This window comes from Choloepus didactylus, chromosome 12, assembly GCF_015220235.1.
Source record: "Choloepus didactylus isolate mChoDid1 chromosome 12, mChoDid1.pri, whole genome shotgun sequence".
In the NCBI taxonomy this organism is placed as follows: Eukaryota; Metazoa; Chordata; class Mammalia; order Pilosa; family Megalonychidae; genus Choloepus; species Choloepus didactylus.
The window spans coordinates 1,390,771-1,415,586 of NC_051318.1; the positions used below are offsets into that span (position 1 = coordinate 1,390,771).

The 24,816-nt window shown below is 55.3% G+C and overlaps 2 protein-coding genes across 2 annotated transcripts in view; one reads left to right on the forward strand and one right to left on the reverse strand.

Moving 5' to 3' along the window:
- Positions 1 to 840: 840 nt before the first annotated feature.
- STOML3 (stomatin like 3) lies at positions 841 to 17,104 on the forward strand. Its single transcript, XM_037800054.1, has 7 exons — positions 841 to 1,121; positions 9,426 to 9,529; positions 9,607 to 9,679; positions 12,244 to 12,326; positions 12,867 to 13,070; positions 14,777 to 14,911; positions 16,172 to 17,104. Exons 1-7 carry the CDS (start codon positions 1,070 to 1,072, stop codon positions 16,394 to 16,396), a joined length of 876 nt encoding a protein of 291 aa, XP_037655982.1. The 5' UTR covers positions 841 to 1,069; the 3' UTR covers positions 16,397 to 17,104.
- Positions 12,021 to 24,816, reverse strand: part of FREM2 (FRAS1 related extracellular matrix 2) — a 146,023-nt gene continuing 133,227 nt past the window's right edge. Inside the window, exon 24 of the mRNA XM_037800052.1 lies at positions 12,021 to 12,818. Within this exon, the coding sequence (XP_037655980.1) occupies positions 12,693 to 12,818 (126 nt within the window). The 3' untranslated portion in view covers positions 12,021 to 12,692. The remainder of the gene's footprint in view (positions 12,819 to 24,816) is intronic.

Sequence of the window (24,816 nt, forward strand, 5' to 3'; positions counted from 1 at the left end):
AGCCAGGGGTCAGCACACCTTTTCTGTGATAAACCCAGATGATAGAGGTCTTGGGCTTTGAAGGAGCTACAATCTCTCGCAGCTGCTGGCCTTTGCTGCCGTGCTGCGGAAGCTGTGTGCGGCCGTGTGCTAGTGAAGCTTCGCTCACACGGCCGGTGGGGAGCAGGCCCGGCAGGCAGCGTTCGTGTCCCGACGTCTGGAGGGAGAAACAAATGTCAGCCAACAATCCTGCACGCGAAAACATGGGCATGAGACCTGTGCTTGGCCGCCGGGCAGTGGGCAGGGGCCTGGGCCTGGGCCTGGGCTGGAGAGGGTGGGAGGCGAGCGCATGAGGGATGGCGGTTTAGGGGTCACACGGGCTCCCAGTCCCGGGGGGGCCAGCGCAGCCATGCAGGGGCCCCCTCAGAGGGCACAGAGGGCTGTGGGAGGCAGAGGGGACCCGGGCTTGTCTGAGTTCCTCGGCCTGATGAGAAAGAAGCCCATGGCCTGGGGGTGTTTGGGTTCCTCCCGATTTTACCAGCGTTAAGGCTGCGCTTTATATTGACTCTTAATTGCACAGTAGGACACTTAGGGGTTTAGACTCTATCATGCTTCACCATGCTGACAGTTGGCAGTCTTTGCATTGTTTTCAGGAGGGTAGTGACAGGGTCAGATTTGAGTTTCAAAAGCTCACTCACTGGAGAAGGAACTGGATTACACTTCCCTGTCTGAGCCGTGAGGATAACTGTCCTTCCCTGTGTATCTGACAGCTCGTGCTGGTGAACAAATTACCAAGGAGCGTAGACGGGTTTTATGAATTACGAATGCTGTAGAAGCTACACTGGTATTTACAGGAAGGACACCACAGCAGGGGGTGGCCTTTTGGATTTTCTCTGTGAACTTACCTGTTAAGTAAACAGGCTTCCCTCACCAGGGAAACCGCTCCCCGGGGCCCTCGCCAAAGAGAAGGGACTTCTCGGGCTCTCCGCTGTCGTGTCACTTCCCTCTTCCAGGCACATCGTGCTGCTGCCCGGGGCCGGGCGGCTCCTGCCACGCAGGGTCCCCAGCGCAGAGCCTTCTCGAGAATGCGATGGAGCCCGGGGCCAGCTCCCCCGAGAAGCAGGACAAGGAGAGTTTAGTGGGTACGCTCAGCTTCCCATCTGAAGCTTGTGGAAGGTCTCGTGCAGAGCCAGCCTTGCAGCCTCGTAGGGCGAGCATGGGGTGGATTAACCCGCCTTGAATTTGGCTTCTGTGTCATTCCAGGCAGGAGTTTGCCTTCATTGTGTGTGCTGGTTTTATTTGCTTCTTGAACGGCCATCAATAGCTTGCTTGTTTTATTCAGTTTTAGATAAAATTTATGCTTATCTTTGTACTCATTTTTTGCATTAAGTAGCAAAGGAATGTGGGAGAGGCTGAAAAGAAAAGTTTGTTTTGAGCTGCCTCACGTTTGTTAAGTGCGGAGGAGTTGAGAAAGAGAAAATGTAGCTCATAAGTATCAAACACTAGCTCTAGTAGTCATAAGGGCTATTAGGTATTGCAAAACATTTTGCTTGTGTTATCTTTTTAAACTCTACAAAATCCTAGCAGTAGATCCTCTCATAATCTCATTTTAAAATGAGAAAGCAGAGTCTTGGCGAGTTTAAGGAACGTGTTGAAGGTCCAGAAGGGCTGGTGGAGATGGTGTGGATGGTGACACGCGGGTGTGGGTTTCGCGTGAAGGGGGAGGGCGGGTTGGACCAGGGCTCACGGGACTCTGGGTCCACACCCGAGCCCTGCGCGCTCCTCACGTTATCAGAGAAGTCAGGGCGCAAGTTAGGAAGAAAGAGCACGTTCAGCATTGCCAATTTTAAAGGATTTAGAGAAATTTAGCTGGACAGGAAAAACTTTTCTCTTGTACAGGCACAGGAACACGGGTCTGCTGAGGCAGGCTGTGTTGTGTAGAAGTGTGGGTGGGGGGTCTCTCCCAGGGGGCCTTCTGTGTCTTTTTAAACAGGAGGCTCCATGAGAAACCTCAGTTTCTGCTTAACCGGTCAGGACACACCTGGGTAGATGGCGTGGGTGGAGTTGCGTGGTCAGGGAGATATGTGACGGTGCTCGTGGGTTTTCTGGTTGTTTTTTTTCATGATGAAAAACTTGCACAAACAGGATGGGGCTTGCGTTTTACAACTTCTGGTTTCATATAATAACACAGTTCTTTCACATCCTTTTGGAATTTTGTGAAATGCAACACTGATCACTCTCTGGGATTTGTGGGATCGGGTGTACCCTCTCCTGTCCTGGGATTCTGCTGGCGTTGACGTGACCCAGGGCCCCTGAGCAGGTCGGGGACGCCCCCTCCCAGGTGGAGAGGGCGGGCAGCGAGGCCCTGGCTGCTCGTGGTCGCCCCGCAGGCACCCTGAGCGGCGGCCCTGGCTCAGCTGGCTTTCCAAAGCCACCTGTGCACATGTCCCGACTCCAGGTTCCGTGAGGTCACTCAGGGGCTCAGACCCTCCTGGAGAGGGGCTTCACCCCATGGAAATGCCATGAAGAGGGTGCCCCCAGCAAGGGCCCGGTGTTAAACAGTAACTAGCACACCCTGGTCCTTGGCTTCCGACATTGCCCCCACTCCTGTCTTTTCCAGAGTTAAAGCGAGGTCAGTGGACTGTAGACAGGAGGCTTGAGAAGTTCTTCTCCCGTTGGGGAAGCCCGAGCCCCCTCCCGGAGAGCTGCCAGAGCTCGGAGGGATTAGAGCTTGGGGGGCTCGAGTCTGGGGGGCTGGAGGTTCTACCTACCAGAAGAGCTCCCAGGAGCTGGTGGCTGGGGACCAGCGTGAGATCCTTGCGGCCGTTCCTCACTTTCCCGAGGGGCCTCCAGAGAGCGGACTGTGCGGGTTTCGAGGAGCAGGGCAGCAGGAGGGGACACGTGGACGCGGGGTTCACTTGGGGCTCCGTGAGATGCTCAGAGTCCTCAGTGCCCAGGAGAAAGCCCTGGGGCCAGGGGCGCTCACGGCGCTGACGTCTCCCATGGCTGGAGTGGAGGGAGTGAGGGGGTTCAGTGCTGCACCCCAGGCCGGGAGGGGACGGTCATCACCCCTCTCCTCCATCCCCAGGCATCTGGTCTCCCTTCCTCTGGGATCCAAGACTTGTTTTACTTGACATGATTAATTCTTATTTCTAGATTTCAGAGGTATCCCGAAATCAAGGAAACTTGTGAAAGTTCAAAGAACAGTTGCTCACACTTCCACGATTCAGAACTAACCACTGTTAATATTTTGATCAATTTTCCTCCTGTGTTTTTTCTAAGCAAATATTTATACTAATTGAAGTCAGAATGTGCACAATGTTGAATCCTACTACTTTTTTTTTCTTAACTTTATACCCTAAGAATGTTTCCATTTCACTGAAATAATTTTGTAAACCTTTTTAAAACTTACGCATAATGTGATATTGTGTAGTTTGCTTAATTATTTTTCTCTTGTTTTCCTTTTGGGGCATTTCTGATTTAGCACTATTATAAATACCACTATCTGAGAATGGGCATCGATCTTAAGGACAAAGTAATTGTACTTTTTGCTGCTGTGGAAATGAACGAAGAACGTCCACATGAGAACAGGCAAAGGTTATTTATCACAGCTTGCTTCAGTGAGGGAGGCCGCCCCCCGCACTTGTGTTTGGCAGAGGACTGGGGATGTTTTACAGTGAGAAGCGGGGGGTTCCGGGTGCGCCCCGATGGGGCTGGGGCGGGTGGGGTGGGCCGACGGGCAGCGGGTGTCCTGTGCAGCTGGAGGAGCCGCTCTGGCTGCTTCTCCGGGGGGTGCCGCCTTGGAAGCAGCAGTTAGGGCAGCTGCCGGTCACTGGCCGATCCCGGGCTCCCTGGGGTTGACACAGGGAGTGTGGCTTGACTTCCAGGGATGTCTGCTGTAGACGGGGGCCCGATTCCCGCGTTCCCTGGTCGTTGTCCGTTTGCTTGCTCGGTCTCTCCCTGTTATTGCTGACGGAAAGGACAGACAGGGCGGGAAGATGGGGAAGGGGGAGGGGAGCATTTTCTTTCCCAGGGTGTGTGGGGTGAGGGCTCAACGAGCAGGAGGCGTGAAGGAGAAAATGCAGGGTCAGGGGCTCTCAGGAGAAACCGAATCTCATCTCTTGGGTTGTTATTTCCAGACGGGAATCTCCAAACAGATCAATCAATCTATTATGCTGCTGAGCGTCGTTATGATACTGCAAGGTGGTTAGTGTGCTGCTTCATTCATTCATTCATTCTTTCATCCACTGAATGAGTTCAACGTCCTCTGAATGTCGGGCCCTGGAGATGGAGACATACAAGTAAAATGGCTGCTCTTAAGCATAAAAAGATGGGCAGGAGGACACACCTGTTAGCTAAACATCATGATGTCCCATGAAAAGTGACGACAGAGGGTGCGCTAGACACTCAAGTGAGCAGCACCCGGAAGTGGGGGACAGAGGTGGAGAAAACCTTGGGAAGAAAGATGCAGTTTGAGCTGAGCCCCGGGTCAGGTGGTAGAGAGGAGAGGGGGCAGCGGGAAAGCCTGGGGGAGGCAGCAGCCTGTGCGGGAAGCCACAGTGCTGGGAGAGGAGAGGACGGGGAGACGGGAGAGGACGGGGAGACGGGAGAGGATGGGGTGCTGGCAGAGGATGGGGTGCTGGGAGAGGGGGTGCTGGGAGGGTTTGGGGAGATGGGAGAGGATGAGGGCACTTTCTCCACTGCTGGACATCAGGGCCATGAGCTGTGGCCTGGCCACCCAGACCCTCAGGTGACCCGGCCCAGAGTCCACCAAAGCCCTGCCCCAGACAGACCGAGCTGGTGGTGTGCGGAGGAGCCCGTGTGCAGGGCCTGCTCCCAGGAAGGGCTGCTGCGCCTGGTGATGGGGATGGAGCCCCAGGAGGCCCTGGGAGAATCGCCTCTTGGGGCAGCCAGGAGGGGCCACCAGGGCCTACTTGGGCAGGTGAAGCTGGCAGTCCTGGGCTGGGGGTGGGGAGGCAGCAAGGGCCTTCTTTTTACACCTGTTTGAACGTGTCTAAGAAAGAGCAAATGAGGGGAAAGGAAATTACAGTAGATAAAGTGTTGAAAAGTTCATGTGGTGACTTAGTTTAAATGTGGAGCTGAAAACTCATAAGATTACCGAATTCTGTGGTCTTTAGGACTAGTGAAGACGATAAGATCATCATCTAGTTCTGATTTAGTAGCTCTGCCCTAAGGACCTAGCATCTTTATTTTATTTTTTTAAGATTCCAAAAGTTACCTGAAAGACCTCGTGCCATCCTGGCTGCTAACTTTAGCCCCTCAGGGACGCAGGTTTTATCGTGCACTCCCCTGGAGAGTTCAGTTCCTGCAAACAGAAAGGAGCCGTTATCAGGATGGGCCTGAACATCCATAACTGATATGTAGAGTCCTGAGTGATAAAAAAAGTTAAAAATAAAATGAAATGTCAAGTAATCATACCTCTAGGGAAATCCTGAGTAGTTGCCTGGCCAGCTAGAGGGCTTGCAGAAGGGCTGATAGGCCCTGTGCATGCATGATGAGCTGTTTTATGCGTGTTGCTATTATTGTTGTTATTGCCACATTACAGACGAGGAAGCCGAGTCTCAGGCAGGTTGGTGACTTGTGAGACGTCACCAGCTTTTACGGGGAGGTGCCCGTGGCAGATGCTTCGGCTCCGAGCTCCCACCTAGCTGCCCGCTGAGGACGTCCACTCTGCTTCTCTCTTCTTTCTGAAGACGCAGAGCAGGTGCTGGTTTCCATCCTGAACGCCAGCCTGTCCTGACACCCTTCTGGTCTGCATTTGGCTCAGTCTGTGTAACTCCATACAGTTGCCAACTTGATGAAGATACAGAGTATTCCCAGTGCCCCAAAAGGCCCCCCTTGTCCTCCCAGTTCATGCCCTAACCACTGGCCCCACCACCCAGAGAGAGCTGTGAGCCCGAGCACAAACCAGAGAGGTTAGTGTGGTAGTTCTTGCATGAAATCGTGCAACAGAAGTGAGATCACACAAGGACTCAGACATGGAACCCAACAGTGTGCACTCCCGTGTCTGGCTTGTTTTGTTCAATATTATGTTGATGAGATTCATCCATATTTTGCATGTGATAGTAGCTTCTTTTTCTTGCTGAGTAATATTCCTTTGTAACCTCACCACAATTTTTCAGTGCGTTCTGTGTTGATGATTCGGGTTGCCCTTCATTTCTTGGCTTTGATGAATGAAGATGCAGGGAAAATTCGTGAACGTATTTTGTGTTCACGTCCCTCATGACCTAGTTGGGTGCTGAGTCTAAAGCGTGTGCACGGTTAGCTTCAGTGGATCTGTCCAGTGGTTTCCGAGGTGGCTGTAATGGCTTGTACACGCACAGCACACCTGAGAGCTACAAGCGGCCCCACAGCCTCGTCAGACCTGCAGTGTCAGCATTTGATACCTGCCGTTCTGTCATCTAGGCGTCCGTGTCTCAGCATGGTTTTAATTTTCACTTCCCTGATGCTAAATGTGCACCATTCTGTTTTGTCGTCTTTGATGTTGCCGTACCTAAGCAGCCCTCTCTTCTTAGAAAGGAACTGGCTGTTTTCAGTAACACGCATCTGTGGACAAAGATCACGCACAGTGTTAATCTAAAATCAACTACAGATGACCAAGCCAAGGGAAGGAACAAAGCAACCAAGTCCCCTCAGCTGGTTTCGTTTACTAAAATTCGTTTCTGTTCCTCATGCTGCCTGGGTGGGGTTGCCCCCTGCTTCCCTGGCTGAGCTTTACCTGGGCAAGCGCACCTGGGTCTCCTCTGGGTCCCAGCTGCCCCGGGGCTCGCCAGAGGAGCCAGGTTTGGCTTCAGCGCCTGAGCCACTGCAGGCTGCACGCGTTCACGCAGTCGTGGGTGACAACGGCTACGCTCACTGGGGAATTCCCTGGCTGAAGACCCAGGGACCCCTCCCCCAGCTCTGCCCCCAGGTCTGCGGATTGCCAGGAAGGGGGTTCCAGCACGTTCTGCTGCTCCTTGTCCCCATTTCTTTCACCATCTGTAGACTTCCCAAAGTACCCCCCACTGAGAGGTCACCCCATTGTCACCCATCCCTCCTGTCTCTTCCCCTCCGAGACTTTAACCTGTGAAGGCAAGATCCCATCTTAGTTTTCCCTGCCTCCCCAGCTCCAGCACCCGGGCCTGGCATGTAGCTGTAAAATGTGCTCAGTGAAGGACGGTGAGAAATCAGGGCAGTTTGTGGAGGCTGGCGGTATGTGACAACTGCCTTATCTTTATGTGACAGTGACCCACAGAGATGCACATCGTGGATTTGCGCAGGCCGGGCCTGGCGGGAAGGGCTCAGACAGAGCCTTGGGTTTCACTGAAGCCAGGGCCCTTTCTCCCCTCATCATCCCCTCGGCCTCCGGAAAAGGCTCTGGGAAGCTGGTGTCACAGGCGGTGTCAGAGATCCCGCTTGTCCCGGGAGCCTGGGGAGCTGGTCCCTGTTGGGGTGCCCTGGGGTTAGCACCCAAGCCCCAGGAGAACCCAGCAGGCAGGCGGAGGCCACGGGCGTGGGGCAGAGCCCTGGGCTCCCCAGGAGGCACCTGCAGGTGCAGCCCCCGCAGCGCAGCCCCCACAGGGAGGGAAGGACGGAGCCCCCGGGGGTGGGGTGGGGAGGCGGCAAAGCCACATGTCACCACGGGGAAATATCGCCGAGACCCAAGCCGGACAAACGGAAAAGCTTAGGTGCAGCGTGACGCCGTTTGCCACATCAAGTGTTTGTAGATGTAGACGTCGTGTGTGAACACACAGGAAGGGCCTAGAAATGAACGCAGACGCCCACGGCACCCACAGGAACCCCCCGGAGAGAGGGCCCATGGCGAAGGCCGTCAGCAGGCGCTTCAGCTGCACCTGCTGCTCGGATTTGCTTTTCTTAGGATGAGAATGTATTGGTGTGTGGGCTGTGTAATTAATAATGAAAGAGCACTAATCAAATACAACCAAGATCCTCTGTGAATGCACACACTGTCTTTTTCTTGCTCACTGATTGTCTGGCTTGGCTCAGTGTGGCCCAAGGCTTTGGAAGGTTACATTTTAGGAATTTAAACTTCGGTGTATGCTGGAAGTCCTAGTGTTTATCTTTATGTGTATTCAGAGCCTGTGAAAGGACTTTTAGACTCAAACGTTTTTAATAATATGAATGTATCTGAGAATTGGGCATTTTTCACCTGCTGAAATGGGCACCCGCACTGTCGATGGCAGTGCAGGCTGGAGACGCTCCAGAGGGCTTTCACCATCCGCGTTTCAATAAGATCCCTCTGACTGAGCACATCCACTGCCAGGAGTTTATCCTACATACGTGCACGAAACCACCCGCTGGGGAGGTTTCCTGTAGCGCGGTTTGTTGGAGTGGAAGCCTGGGGTCCCCTCGGGTCGTAGGTGGGGGTCGGGGGCTGAGGAGTCCGCGTGGGAAATGGGCACCTGGGACGGGCTCCAGGTGGCTCCGGGAGCTCGGTGACCTCCTTGGTTCGAAGGGGCAGAGTCGGTGGGGACCCGGGTCCTAATCAGGCTTTAGGGCGGATGTCGAGACAGAGAAGAAAGAGGGACGCCGGGGGAGGGCAGACCCTGTACGGGGTGTTTGTGGAATTAACCAGGTGGAGAGATCTGGTAAACATCCTTCATCCTAGGGTGAGGAGTGGGGTGAGGATGGAGGTGAAGCAAGAAGAAAGAAAGACCAAAATTTTTTAAAAAAGGTGAAATAGTGAATATATAATCTTCAAGTAAAAAGTTCAGCCAGACGTGCATGCTTTACAAATAAGACTCCTGGAACTTGACAAAGTATCTAATTGGTGTGACTAAATCTACTGTTTTAGGCATTTGAGGTAGGGTTTGAATTCACCCACCTTATTCATTAAGCCAAACGCCCCCCTGCTGTCCTCAGATGTGAGTAACAAAAAGATAACGAATTAATGAGCCAATGTCATAAAATGCCAGGGTAAGTGCAGAGTGTTAAACACCAAACCCTGAGCCGGGCAGCAGGCCCCCGTCACACCTGCTCACCTGTGAAGTGGGAGTGTCGGCGGCAGTGCACAGTTGTGAACGTGGTTGCTGACACGTGGGCAGGCGCCAGGCAGCCACAACCTCATCCACCTCATCAGATCCTCCAATGGTGGGTGACGCCTGTGCCCATCCTACGAAGGGGAGATGGAGGCTCAGGGAGGTAGAGACGCCCACCTGGGCTCCTCGGAGGCCTCGTCGTCTTCCCTGAGAGATGACCGTCCCTCCCTGCCCGCTGAGCCCCAAATCCACCTTCCTGAACGGCCCCAGGCAGCCCCATATACAGGCCGTGGTGCTCTTGGTTGACATGAGACTCGGAAGGGACGGGTCAATTTTAATTCTCAGAAACCCGAATGAGTGTCTTCTGCTGCGGTGGTTTTGGCTGTTCACTGCGTTCGCAGGCCCGGCTGGGCTGAGGCCCTGGCTTGCCTCCTTCTCATTTCCCAGGCATCAGCCACAAGCGACTGGGCGTGTGCGCCTGGCTCCTGGTTTTCCTCTCCTTCCTGCTGATGATTATCACCTTCCCCATCTCCATCTGGATGTGCCTGAAGGTAAAGCCCTGGGGAAGGAGCGGGGCTCCCTGTGGGGCTGACGAACCCCAACACTGAGTGTTCTCCCTCCCGGCCAGATCATCAAGGAGTACGAGCGGGCCGTCGTCTTCCGGCTGGGACGCATCCAAGCGGACAAAGCCAAAGGGCCAGGTACGACCTGCTGGAGCCCCCAGCCCCACCCCGACCCAGGCCTGGCACCTGCTCCTGCTCCCTGGGGCGCCTCTGAGGGTCGCAGGCAACTGGGGGCAGCTGGAGCCGTTGTCCTGTCGTGCAAGCGCAGTGACCGCTAGCTGGAGAGCCGGGAGAGCCCGAGCAGACCCCGAGGCTGCCTCTGACAGGCTCGGAGGGCACCAGCGAAGGGTGCCCCTGCTCGCCTGGGCTGGACTTCCCTCGTCACCAGAATCGGCTCCCAGGAGGAGGAGGACGGAGGGGGTCCGCAGCCCCCCGGGGAGGAGCCGGGACCTGGGGTAGACTCTCCCTCTTTGGAAAGGCCTCACTGAGACGTAGAAGGTGGTTTCCCCTCCTGGCTAGTGGACAAGTAGAAACTCGGAGCTGGAAGTCCTCTTACAACTTCTCCCGTCAGATCCCCTGGTTCTGAAACTGAGGAGCCTGAGGCCACCACATGGCTGGTGATTTGCCTGAGGTGACTCGTAGCTGGAGGTGAGGATGAGCTTCCAGGCTTTCTAACACCTGAAGTGGTTCCTTATTTCCATCCTTTCTCTAGGATCTTGGAATGACAAGTGTTCCAAACTGTTCTTGTACAAAAGGATTATTTTTGGAGGTGGCGGTAGGGATTGTCAGTTCCTAAGAGCTCCTTAGAAATAAGATATTGATTTAATACTAATAACTTCTCTTAGTATATATTTTCTTGAACTATATGAAATTGCTAACATTTAACTTTCTGACCCACAAAAATGGTAATTTCATATAGTTGAAAGGAGGAACTGTCAAAAATAACATCTTAGGAGGCAGACAGAAAGCAGCGGTTGTTAGCGATGCTACTGCCTGTGTCTGCCCTGGAGCACCGAGGTGGGTTCGCTGCTTCTCTCTGCAGCCAGACCGTGAGCTCCAGCTACCTGGGTGCTTTGCACTCAGATATCTGTTACGTGAAAAAATACCAGAAACTTCAACACAGAACCTCGTTAAGGAGTCGTGGTCATTTTGAGAATTATAATCCTGTTTGTCTTATTTCATGTAGGGCCTGAGAGAAAGAGGGCAAGATTGATGTAATATGATGTTCCTATGAGTCTGTCAAAACAGAAGCGCTAGGACCACCGAACTGACACGTAATGAAGCACAGTTGACCCCTTCTCAGTCGTGTGGGGGCTAAGATCACACGCTAAAATAAAACCAGATCTGGGGGAGGCTGAGGAGACATGACTCGGAGGATTCTGGAGGAAAACATCTCCCTTCCAAATGAACTTTCCCAGAAGGTTTCACTGCTCGATGTTGCAGGGTAACTGCTCTCGTCACACACGTCCCTGGGGCTCACGGGTTACCTCAGCGTACCCTCAGGGCCCGAGGGACATGCTCCCCATTGCCTACGGAAAACCTCTCCACTTCTGGAAGTTGTAAATTGTTCACTGATAATAAAACTATCAGTAATGAGAGCTGCCATTGCCTGACCACTTAGGACATGCTTGGTACTCGGTTAGTTCTCGTTTCATTATCTGCCGAGTCATCCTTGATCTCCCTGGCCCTACCAAACCCCTAGGATGCTAGAAGGCAAGAAGCTCAGAAGAGGTAGGTGGACGTCCAGGTTCACAAGACTAGTGAGTAGCAGGGCTGGGCCTTAGCCCCCCAGTTCCAAAGCTGTGATCTTGGCCTCCGAGGTGTGGCGCCTGGGAAGGACGTACTAGGTGAGAGCCCAAGTCTCAGATGGTTTGGGGACAAGAAGAAAGCAAGCACCTTTGCAGCTGTCTGCTGATGCCACCAGCCCTTCTTGTGTGCTTGACCCAAAAACCTGCTTCTGGTTGGAAAACAAAAGCAGCAATGCAAGGCCTTGGTGACAGACGGGAATGCATTGGTGCCCACCTGCTACCTGCCCCGTGGCTCTAATCTTGCTGAAAAGAACATTCCCTGGGAGAGGTTTAAGGACCCAGAGGGTCCTCAGATGCGTTTTCTTACACCCACCCCTTCCCCCCACCCCTGCCCCCAAATACTTCACCCCTCGGAGAGAAGCACAGCGTGTGTGCCTGGGGAGGCCACTGCTCCAGGACCAGGGCACACCTGCAATATGTCGGGGCCAGGGAAGATTTCAACTTGAATTTTCCTTCACTACTACTCGGGAGGGCTGAGAGCGTTAGCAGTCAAGGTCAAAAGAATTGATAACGTGGATCTCTCATGCAGAAGCCTTTAATAGACGGAATCAAATTTCCAAAATATCATTTTTAATTAACAGCAAGTTTAATAATACTTGGATAGAAGTAGATTGAGTATTCTAAAAATAAAATCTACAAATTATACTTCAAAGATCAGCATCTTACCCAAAGACTTTGTTTTAAATATTAAATAATTATTATTGGTTATTTAATTATTGAGTTATGGAGACATTGGTATGAAGAAATCATGTCCAGAGTTACAGGTGTGCAGGCTGAAGGTCACCCGAAAAGTGTCTGCAGCCCGTGAAAACGATGTGCCCCACGGCCTGGACGATCCACTGGAGCTGTTATTTCCCGCAGGGGAGGTTTTAAACCGTGTTCTCTCTTTCGCAGGTTTGATCTTGGTCCTGCCCTGCGTGGACGTGTTCGTCAAAGTTGATCTCCGAACCATTACCTGCAACATCCCCCCGCAAGAGGTGATGCCGCCGCAGGCCCCACTAGAAATGAAACCCGCGTCTCTCCTGCGCCGCGGGCACCTTGAACATTGTCCCGGGTCTCTGTGCCACCAGTGGAAGGGGCAACTGCCTGTGGCACCCCAGGTGGCCCCCGAACACCCGCCTTTGTCCTGCCGGCCGAGCCGGGGGGAGAGCGGCCAGCGGGCGCCGGGGGTGCGGCAAGGGGCGAGGGGCTGTGCCAGGACCAGCGCAAGGTGGAGCCCGAGGGCTGGGCGCTGCGTTTGCACATGGGAGAGTCTGCTCTCACCGTGGTCACGCCGGGCCTCAGCTTCCTAGGATGGAGTCGCGGGGCAGGCATAGGCCGCACGTGTGGGAAGCTGTCCTTGGCTAGCGGGATACTCTGCCCGAAGCGGGACGGGTTTCTGGTGCCGGCCAGCGGGGTCGTCCTCGACGCCTTCCTCCTGCAGGAGTTAGGGCAGGTGGGGGCCCTTGGGCCGACCAGCACTGCGTCAGCTGCGGAGAAAGTAAGAGGCTGTGATTTCACCCCGTTCCTCTCCACAGATCCTCACCAGGGACTCGGTGACAACCAAGGTGGACGGCGTTGTCTACTACAGGATCTACAGCGCCGTCTCGGCTGTGGCCAACGTCAACGACGTCCACCAGGCGACGTTCCTGCTGGCGCAGACCACGCTGAGAAACGTCCTGGGGACGCAGACCCTGTCCCAGATCTTAGCTGGCCGGGAAGAGATTGCCCACAGCATCCAGGTGCAGACCCAGGAACCGACAGCCGCGTCTGCAGCCTGTGCATGACAATCGAGAGTACCGACCAGACATCAGCAGTGCACAGCACTCCCAGTGCACACGCACGCACACAAGCACACACATGCAAATGCACACATACACACATGCATACACACACACGTGCACACATACATCCATGCACACACACATGAACACACACATGCAAATGCACACATACACACATGCACACACACCCACGTGCACATACATCCATGCACACACACATGAACACACATGCAAATGCACACATACACATGCACACACACCCATGTGCACACATACATCCATGCACACACACACATGCACAACACACGCACAGACACACAAGCACACACATGCAAATGCACACATACATGCACACACATGTGCACACATACATCCATGCACACACACATGCACAACACACATGCACATGCACAGGCACACAAGCACACACATGCAAATGCACACATACACACATGCACACACACGTGCACACATACATCCATGCACACACACACACACACACGCACACACGGGGGCTCTGGACTGGGGCTTCATTCTGTGTTTTCATTCTTTGTACAGATTTAAATATCTGGGAGGGAGGGGTCTGTAGGAATTGGGCATGTTACCCATTTTCTTTGGGATTTAAAATCATTGACCTTGTACCCTTTAGTCTTTTCTGAAGAGGCTAGATTTATTTCTAGTTTAAACTACCACAGCAGAAGTTCAGCCACTTCCTGGGCAGCACATATACTCTTTCAGAGCAGTGAGTGCCTCAGAAGCAGGCTCTGGAGAGTCTCTCCTCACACCGCCAGGCCCGGTGCGGCTAGAGAGAGTAATAACACGGTGTCGGTGCGGTGAGGCAGGAGCTCGTGTCATCTCCTGGGCTTGTTTATAGACAGTCACGTTGTGTTTTCTTAAATCAATCACATTTTGATTCTGAGTCTCCTCTCCTTAAATTTCCCAAGGCAGTTTTCCCGCCCCTCCCTCTCCAGGATCGCTAGCAGAGGACCATCCATTCTAACTTTTACCAGTGACAAGATTATCTGACTTTAGGCTGTGTCTGCTCTCAGCTTTATGCTCTGCTCCCTATTTAAAACTGGCCACGGGGCAGGGGTTAGAGAAGTAAGACGTTTAATATTAATATCTCAGAAATTACCCAGTAATAACATGTATTGAGTCACTATGAGCCACCAATAGCTTTCTTAAATGTATAATCTCCAAACCTCACCATAGTCCTGAGAGGAAACCTCTCATAGGTGAGAAAACTGAGAGTCCACGAGATTAAGTAACTGGCCTGGAGAGTCACGGCTGAACGGGCAGTGCCAGGACAAAACCCAGGCCTGCCCGAGACGCCCTGGCCTTCAGCCCCTGGTCCGAGGGACACGCAGGCTGGGGTCCTGGCTTGACCCTAGATGGGCGTGACGTGTGTTGTGGGGATGGTTTGGGGAAGACCCTGTGGGAGCGCTCTCAGGCCCCACTGCTGACCCCACCCCCCCAGGCTCACGTCCCCTCCAGGAAGGGGCAGCAGGGCTGTCAGCCCCACCCCCCCAAACCTGCCTCCCGCCAAATGCCGTTAGGACAGAGGGAGGAAAAGAAGAGGAGCTGATCTTGCAAATAGCAAACAGACCAGAAACTAACGTCTCGTCCCTCTCTGACGGCCGTCCTTTCTTCTGACTCGGAAACAGACTTTGCTGGATGACGCCACGGAGATGTGGGGGATCCACGTGGCGCGTGTGGAGATCAAGGATGTCCGCATCCCCGTGCAGCTGCAGCGGTCCATGGCGGCGGAGGCCGAGGCCACCCGTGAGGCCAGGGCCAAGGTAAGGGCTGGACATGGGGGCGAGCCGCCGGCCCCCGTCTGCCTGCGTGCCTGAGCAGGTGTCACCTCCGCTGGGTCCCTCGTGAGTTAGCGTGTTAACTAGGATTTGACTGCAGCCTGTGCGTGGAGGGCAGGCCGCCTGGGGTTGGAGCAGACTGGGATGCAGACTGAACAGATCAGGTCTCTGAGTAGTTTCCTGTGGGAAAGGGGCTCTTTCCCACAGTTTTTACTGAGAAACCCTGTAACTGAGGAGTGATAAGCAGCTTTATGTATGTCGGGGTGGCCTGGGAGGGCTCGTGATGGAAGGGGCTTGGCGAGGAGGGTCCCGAGTTGGGTATACCAGCACCCCCCGACGGAGCACTGACCCTGCGTCTCACCTCGGCTCTTAAGAAGCAGTGTCTGGGGTGAGCCCAGAAACCTGAATTTTTGTAAAACTATTGATTTCTATGCACAATGTGGTGGTGCTCCTCGGTGTGTTGTGTTGCTGGGCTAAAAGGGTGCGATTAAACACAATCCAGGTTAGAGTACAAACTGTCAGTGCCCGTGGGCCCCAGTGCTCTTGAATCTGTCTGTAGCCCCATCTGGGTGGGTGGGTGGGTGGGCTTCTCCCGGGGTCAGAAGCCATCGGGATCGGGGGTCTTCGAGGAGCCTCTCCGGGAGCTGGGTTGTGGCCTGGTAGCATTCCTTTCCTCTACCCTCTTTCTTGCTTCTGTCTGGTTTATCCACCAAGCTCCAGCAGCTTCCGAGCACCAGGCGGTGGGCATTTTGCACAGTGCGTGCTGCTCGGGCTGCGTTGCCCGGATGCTGTGTGGCCGTGTGAGAACTGGGAGGGGACCGCGAGTGGGTGGGAGACCCAGCGAGGGCCACCGCGCGGGCACAAGAGCTGAGAGAACATGGAACAGTCCTTATGGTGTAAGCAGGAGACCAGCTGGCTCCAGAACGAAATTAAAACCACTCCGGTGATAGTTTAAAACCACAAAACAGCCAGCTGGAGGCCATCGTGGCTCCAGAGCGCTATTAGGAGGGAGGGCGAGTATCTGCGTTAGAGGTGGTGCTTTTATTTGCGTTTGAAGTGAAATCCAGGGGCTTTGTCTTTGTAAAATATCTCACCTCCCTTCCTGCATCCTCCTCCCGATCTGAAACTCCAGTCCTGCCCGCATCGGTGGGTGAAGCGCGGGCACGGGGGACGTGGGTGCGGGACAGGGAGGCCTGGTGGTGCCCGGAAGCCTGGGTTCCGGGACCTCTCGCTTCCGTCCTGCAGGTGCTCGCCGCCGAGGGAGAGATGAACGCCTCCAAGTCGCTGAAGTCGGCCTCCCTGGTGCTGGCCGAGTCCCCGCTGGCCCTGCAGCTGCGCTACCTGCAGACGCTGACCACGGTGGCCGCGGAGAAGAATTCCACCATCGTGTTTCCTCTGCCCATGAACCTCCTGGAGGGCATCGGCGGCATCGGCTGGGAGGCCCCCAAGCCGGCCCCGAACCGGGCGTGAGCCGCTGCACGGGGCGCCCCGGCGTTCTCAGGGAGCCGGTGTCTCGGGCTGCGGTGCCCAGAGCGAAAACGAGGGCTGGGGCCTTTCGTTCTTCAGAACTCAACTCCTTTGCAGTGCTCGTACAGTGACTAGTTAATAGTTGTCTGAGTTTTGGCAGAAACTTTCTTACAGTAGGGAAGGACATTTTTGGGTGACGGGGGCTAAAATTTCAGAATAACTTTTTAATTGTTCTAAGAATCACTCCAAATAGTTTGTAAAGGAACATAGGTCTCATATTTCTATTAGACATCTGCTCTATCAGTCCAAGTTAATTATTTGCTAAGTCTCTTATGATCACCAAAAAACACCATAATGATTTAAATTGTGATTAATTTTGCTGTTGAAGATGAAACTGGGATGGAGGCTTCTGGTGGCAAAGTTGCTGATGTCCAGCCCTGGCCGTCTTCTTTCCTGCAGGGAGTGCGGCCAGTTCACAGCCTCGGGGGGACAGCGGGCAGTGGGGGGACAGCAGGTGGCGAGGGGACAGCGGGAGAGCTCCGGGCCGTTACAGGAGAGTGTGCTCGTGAAAGTTCTCGTTGGATCCACCGGGGAACATCCTCTGTGGATTTCATGTTTTCACTCTACTGTTCCCCAGAGTCACACATGACCAAGAATGTTTGTAAACTCAACCAAAAAAAAAAAAAAATTAAAAATAAAGAAGCCATAGAATGTGAGTGTGTTTTAAAAATTGCTTTGTTGAAGGTTATTTCGATACAAGGTGCAGTTTCCTTTTGGGATCAGTTTTGAGAAGTGGGGTAGAATTTTTTGGCTCCCATTTGAGTGAATATCTGTGATGTGTTACACTGTTCTCAGTCCTTTATAGCAGCTAAAAATTACCCTTATTTTACAGATGAGGAGATGAAGCCAAAGGGTTACATACATGACCCAAGGCCCTGCAGCTAGAAAGTGTGGGAGGATTTGAAACCAAGTCTGACCCCTAAGTCCTTGCTCTTAAAACATCATCGAAGCTTTTGGAGGGGGTGAGGGTGTGGGACGGGGGTGCAAAGCCACACACACTCTATGCCTCCAACACTGCACCCCCAGGATCCAGACCCCCATGGTTTCCCACTGTGTCCAGGATGTGAGAGCACACCGCACACCCCACCTTGTACCCTTACCCATGCAACACACTCGCCCTGTGACCCACCAGCCCCCCACTATCCCCCCCGCTCAGTCACCCTATAACCACCAGCCCCCCACTATCCCCCCCTGCCCAGTCACCCTATAACCACCAGCACCCCACTATCTCCCCCGCCCACAGTCACCCTATAACCACCAGCCCCCCACCCCCTCCCTGCTCTCATCCCCTCCAGGGACCCCCGCCACACCCCACCAGCTAACATACACTGTCCAGGTAGAAATGGCTTCAGGGTCAATCACCGCCTTTGGTTTTATAACCGATTTTTTCCATGAGACTCCATCATGGCTGGAATGGGTTTTGATGACCGACAGCTCCTGACATTTGTCAGAGGCCATGACATTGAAGTTCACGCTTTTTCCTTACCGGCCAGGTCCTTGCATTTTAAGAGGAGCTGAAACGTGGGTGCCCAGGCCCGTGGGGGGTCATCCCGACCAGCCAGAAGCTGTGCCCGTGAGGTTGTCCCCGACACACACCTGACAGAAACCCTGCATCTTAGGCGACTCCGAATGCACAGAGGCCAGTGGAGGCCAGCGGAGGGTGGTCCCACTCGTCCAGGGCCCTTTGCTGACCCACCTCCTCCTCCCAGCCGGGTTCCAGGGCCCAGGGCCGCTGCTGCCTTTGGCTTGAGGGTCCTGGGAGCATCACCCGACTCCAGACGAGTGGGTCTCCTGGAGGGCAGTGTCCTCCGCCGCTGCAAGCTCTTTCCCACTGCAATTCCCTCTCCCGCCCTGCTGGTGGGAACGGGGGGGCATGACAGGTGCAGCTGGGACCCCCGATCTGTCACTTCAGTCCACAGGCCGCCTCCCTGGTCTGCCGGAGCTGCTCCCAGCGAGCACCAGCGGGCGCTGCGGACACGGGGTGTCGGGGCACAGCCCGGAGCCGGGAGAGGCCCCCGCCTGACGCCAGCCCAGGCCTGCTTCCTCCCGGAGCCGCAGCACCTGGGGCTCCCGCCCGGGGTTCCTGCCGCCGTCCCTGGGGCCCCGGCTGTGTCCTGCCCTCCCGCGGCCCGTCCTCTGCCTTCGGGCATCGGCGGCCTCCAGGGTCTCTGTCTGAGGCCTCAGGTACCGCGGCTTCGGGCCCCCCTGGCTCAGGCCCCGACCTGAGCTCAAGTCCCCGTCCCAGGGGCCTGAAGCCGGGGGCCCACCCCAGGGAGGCGGCTCGATTAGGAACGCGTGCGGGTGGGGGACACGGTCCAGCCCGGCACTGCCTGGGGAGAAGCGAAGAAGGCGCGTCCCTCTGGAGGCCAAGGGCGGAGGGAGAACCAGGGAAGGCCCGAGCTCCTCTCCTTGAGTGTGAGCGCCCAGGGCCACGCTCAAAGCCCATCCCGAGGCACCCACAGAACAAGCTCAAGTTCTCTCTTTAGGGGAGGGGTTGAAAGGGTGAGGGCAGGAGACGAACAGTGGACAGTCCCCGGGAGAGAGGAGTACCTGGTCCCCCTGTCCTGGCCCCCCAGCCCCCCCGTCGCCCCATCCATCTCTAAGCCGCTGGCCTCCGTCCCGATCCGGCTCTAGCAGCAGCAGCAGCGGCCGGAGAGCTGGGCAGGGCCTGAGGCTCCCAGGTGTCCCGGGCACTGCTGGGCGCTGCTGGGCCTGGGACGGGATGCTGCTGACACGGCACTTGCGGCTGGAACGTCACCCCAGGGCCTGAGCCGCCAGGAGGCCAGAGTGAGCCCAGAGAGTGAGAGCAAGGGAGCTGGCCGAGGGGGAACTTAGACTGGAAGAATCGCAGATTCGGAAAAGACCTTGGAGCTCATCCAATCCAGTGGTTTTTAAACATTATTTTTGAAGCCATGAAACATCCTCCAAATGAATGTCTAAATCGGAACCCAATAAAATTGACAAACGAGGCGCTCCCTGGATGTGGTGGGGAGGGGCCTGCGGCTCCACCTGCCGCCCCCACTCCCGAGCCCCCCACGACAGCCCCTGTGGAACAACTCGGGGTCATCAAGTCACTGCCTGTTGCAGATTAGGAGATGGCGACCCCAGGAGATGACCTGTCCGAGGCCGTGGGCCGAGCCCTGACCGAGCGGCGGCCAGCGTGTCGCTCTCAGCCCCGACAGGGCCCCTGCCTCACGCCCGTCCCGGGTCACTCCAGTCCTAGCGGAGTGGGCAGCGCAGTGGTTCCCTGCCTTTAATTTCCCTCCCTCCTCCTCTCTCCTTCCTTCTCCCGATCCTCTGGCCCAGACCAGGCCGGCCTGTGCCCGTCCCCTTCCTGCCGGGACTTCCCTTACGCGAGACCCCGGCACCCAGCCAGCAGGGCACTGCCCTTAGTGTCCCGCAGGGTAACAAAGGAATTAGTTCTTTTTCAAGAAAATTGCCCGGCTCGTAAGGCTATTGCTTTGCTATAAAATCCTATTTTTGAATGTTGAAAGCTCCACATTCCCCCAGAACATCTTGTTATCTTTCACCTTCAACTCCAAGAGAAACGGGCACCTCAGAATCTGGGCACCACGGTCAGAAAGGAGAAAGAGGAAAGGATTTCAATAATTCTCAGTGTGTGGACTCTTCCCAAAAAATCAGCCAGATTATTTTCATTCCTGAGACCCAAGCAAGGTGGTCTCGTTTTAGCCCCAGTCATTCGTTTTCCAGTGAGGGACAGCGGTGACCTGCCCTGTGACTTTGCTTCCTCCAAACTGGCCGTGTGTGGAAATGGCGTCTAGTTACACAACTGACTGCTCAGAAGGTTTCTGAGAACCTGTGGGGAGCCCCTTGTTTGCAGGGGGTTTTCTTCTTCGTAAGGAGCATCATCTAAAATCCCCTGTGAGGTCAGAGACGTGGGGTCCCAGAGAAGCCAGCTCACGGCTTACCACCCCGTCCATGGAGAACAACGAGGTAGACATCAAAGATGGCTCAGATTTTCTTCAGGGCATGTTGTCCCCGTCTTGGGGTGGCCTAGAGAAATACACTTGCACGTGTGGACGGGCCACATCCTTGTCCTGGGGTCGGCAAGCGGCTCTCGACCCCTCCCAGGCCGGACGTGTCGGGGAAGTGGGAGCGGAGGCAGCAGAAGCGGCCGGGCTGGCTCCTCCCGGTGTGCCCGGGCGTGAGCGCTGCGAGGCGGCCCGACGGCCCCAGAGCTCCGGGACGCCGCCCTGCTCCGGGAGCCGAATGTCCTCTCGCCTGGATGTGTGACTCCTGCATCCGGAAACTCGCTGCTCCGCTGGGACAGCCTTCGGAGCAGGCAGGGGCTGCGCCCCTCACGGAGCCTCCCACACCCCACGTGTGGAGTAGGTTTTGGAAATAAAAACCCCTCTTGGTCTGTAGGCTGGAGGTTAAGTATATGAAGCTGCCTTAAGTGTCCCCCGAAGCCGGCCATGAGACGGGGACGGGGTCCCGGCAGGGTGGGAGGTTGTCCCGGGGAGAGGCGGGTGAGCGGGGCAGGAGGGGAGCCCACGAGAGTTGTGCCAATGGATAGTTCGCTGCTCTGGGGTCGCGTCAGGGCCCCCCGAGGGCGCATCTCAGGATCGTCTCCTTGAACGACGAGGGGCGACCACAGCTTCCCGCCAGATCCTGCCCTCACTGGTGGAGAACGTAAGTCTTTGAAATGGGCAAAAACTGATCAGTGGGTGTCTAATCCCGGTAACCGTCCCCTTCATTGTCCTTGAGCTGCTTCCCAAGTTGTAGAAAACAGCGAGTAATGCAAGTGATTTCTGCCCGTAGACCGCACCAAGTGCAGTGGGTTATACCCCGCGACAGTGGCCGGGTTTTCCTCTCATAAACTCGTCTCAGCATTCTTGACAGCATGTGGAGCTCTGACTTCTCCTCGGAACCATTTGTGACATCCTACTGGTCCTCTCCTTAATTAATGAATAAATTAAAAGTTTGACTTGTTCATTTTATACTTGTCCGAGAGTTAGATTTTACAGAATTGGAAAGTCATCCGTTAACAAGGGCAGCCCCCCAGGTGGGCAGCAGCCGAGGTGATGCCTGGCGGAGGCCCAGGAGGCCTCGGCACTCACGGGCACCATTGCAGCTGGGTGGGCCAGGGGACGTGGGTGGTCCCGACGGCGTCTCCTGTGCCCGCGGGACGTCCCGAGAGGGCCCCGGCCTCCCGGGCCGAGAGACACGTGCTCTGCACCTCTCGAGAGCGTCTTTTCAGCGAGGCTCCCTGGGTCATGAGAGAAGAGATCCCGGCTCATGTCTCCCAGGTCTCTCCTCCCTGGGCCCTGACACGTGAGACCCTCCCCGTCTCCCTGCCGTCCTCAGACTCGGTGTCCACGCCGAGGGTCACTGGAAGCCACCTTCTTCCCTTTCCTTCCCTCCCCTTCTCCTACGTGCTGCTTTATTCTCTCCCCGGGAGATGTCGGACGCTCCCACGATTTCAATGAGATCGTCTATGCACGTGAGGTATTGTTCTCTTAAACCCCAGGCGTAAATTTCCCACCTTTAAAACTGTGTTTCGTGTCTTCTAGCTCATTGCCTTGCGTAGCCCTGAGTGGAGCACGGCTCTTCATGGGCGTGAATTTCACTAACTAGGGCATGCGATATATCGTTTTCATCCCTGTACTAGTTGAACACTAGTCAGGGCAATCAGAGCTAACCGGTGCACTGGTGGAACCCCACGATCTCGGTGACTTAGCGGAGGCAGGCGCGTGGCCAGTGGTCTCCCAGCATCTCGTAGCCAACGGGCACAGCCTCCGAGGCCGATGCTGGGGACGGGGATGGAGGCGCACGCAGAAAATCCGGCAGGAACGGCCCTCCTCCAGCAGGTGACAGCCGCTCCGAGCCCCACCCTCCAGGCTGCTGGGAAATCCCATCCAGACCCTGCAGCGCCACTTTCTTACCACCACAGGGTCCTCGGGGACCCCAGTCTCCCAGTGCCACAAAGTGGGGTCCTTGTTCCCTTTTCCCTGGTTGTCATGCTCTGTACCCCACTCCTCGGGCAAGTCCACATTGTCGCCAGGATGGGACCCCCAGCCCTGCTGCTCCCGGGGCTCTGAGCCCCCCGGGCAGCCTCCTGCAGATGCACTTCCTCGCTCAGCCGGGCAGGGGCGCTGGCCTTGGCCCTCCTGCCCCGGGGACCCCCGGTCCTGTGGAAAGCTCCCCATTGCCGTCGGGCTCCGTGTTTCCGCCTTCCCAAAGCACAGCCCCTCCCCATCCCTCCCTCCGTGGGCCTCTGACGTGACCCCCTTGGTGAGCCTGGGGGGGTCGGGGGTGGTGAGAAAGGGGCACAGCCACACGCGCGTTCCCCTAATAGTGCTCCAACGCGCCTACTATAGGGGCATCGTTCTCCCCGTCTCCAAGGCCAAAACCGGCCAAACCCTTTCTCTGTCCTTCCCGAGCTTTCCACGCGTCACATCACCCTGACTCAGCCCCCAGAAGGCCCCCGTTCTCCCTCCCCTCCTTTCCTGTTGTCCCACCCTTTGGCCTCATACTAACGGCCCTGATTCTTCAGACTCCATCATCCCCTTTTCCAACTGTCTTCTACACTGGTTTTAGTTCGTACAATACTATTTTCTAAATACTGAAAAAATCCATTCCAACTTCTTGTAAAAATATTCAAATATACTTAAACCTATAGACAGAATATAATGAACTCCCACCGTCCCTCACCCAGCTTCAGCAAGGGCCAAATTGGTCTGCCTTTTTCATCTACCCTCCTCCCACTCTTTCTTTGGCTGGAATATTTAAAAGCAAGTTTCAGATGTTGTATCATTTAACCATAAATACTTCAGTATCTATCTCTAACAGGTAAGTACTATTTTTTATATATTATCTAATAATCAATTCCTCTTAAAATATCCCCAATTGTTGAAACTATCTTTTTTTCCTGTAAGTTCCTTGAGTACGAGCCCTAAGCTCAGACAGAGGCCTCTTAAGTTTCACTCAGTTGACATTTTCACACTCCTCTTTTTTCCTACACCATTTATTTAGCTGAAGAAACAGGTCGTTTATCCTCTAGAATGTCCTCTTTCTGAATTTGGCTGACGCTGTCTGGTGTATTTCTTTATCCACCATGTTTCCTGTAAACTGGTTCGTTAGACTCAGCAGCATGATTTGATTCTGGTTCAACTTTTGGCAAGAGCTCGTTGCTGGGCCTTCCCTGCGCCCCCAGGCACACACGGGGCGTCTGTCTCACCGTCAGCGGCGTTGACCGACCTGCCAGCGGTCAAGAGCGCCCTCAATATTGCTCTAACATTGCTAGCATCCATTTAGCCCAGATTCATTCCAACTGAATTGCAAAATGGTCTTTTCTAACTCACCCTTTCTTTCTGCATTCACAGGAATTCTTTTCTAAAGAAGAACTTTTCCTCGTCAACTATTTGGCCTTCCTGCAATAATTTAAGTGCCCCTCTATGTGCGGTTCCATCACTGCCACACTCAAAAGCGTGGTTTTGTGTTGCCTCTATCTACCCCTTGGTCTTAGCCTGTGACTTCAAAGCTGTTCAAAGTCCAGCCACAAACTTCCTTTCTGTCTCATCCCTCAGCTCTGATCTCTTGTCTGATGGATAGAGCTGCCCGGAACCGGTGAGCAGCTTTACGGTAAACCCGCCGCCTGAGCCGGTTCTCCCCGTCCCCGTTTTCTGGCCCCTCACCCAGCGTCGTTGGCTGCGACGTGCCCCGGAGGTGCAGGCCCAAGTCTTGCTTCCTCAGTTGCTTGCTGAGCTCTCTGGGCCCCTCACTCAGCCAATGGGGTGACCCCCGTACTGGAACCCCCCCATGGCTGCCCGAGCACGGCCCCCCCACCCCTGCCTCCCCTTGGCGGCTCTGGCCATGCGGGGCCCCTGGACCACGGTGTGTGCTGGTTCCCGCCGACGTCTGGTGTGGGGGCTGCTGAGGCCAGGCGTGGCCTGGCTGCTTTCCCCTGTCTGCACGGGGGAGTCCGCAGGTGTAATGTGGGTTCTGAGAATGGATTTCAACCCTAACATGGTGTGAACAGACAGCTTGTTACCAAGGGCCACACAAACGCAAGTGTCCACACAACGCAGAGCCTTGATGGGGCCGTGGTTCACCCTGGAGACGGGTTAGTACCTCACCTGTCCTCCACCCCTGGGCTGCACCTGCCCTTGGCGCTCCTCGGCGTGGGAAAGCCTGCCCCTGCCCTCCGCCCGCTCACGGGGGCCCTGACCGTGCCATCGTTCCGTGGTGGGACCGCGTGTCCCCAGGGATGCAGCCCAGCGTACGGCAGAGCAGGTGCCACGGCCTGTCCCTCACGAGGGTCCGGCTCAGAGCCCGCATTGCTCACCAATTTCGCTCTCTCTGCTGTGCCTGCTCTTATCAGAGAAAGACTTCCAGAGCAC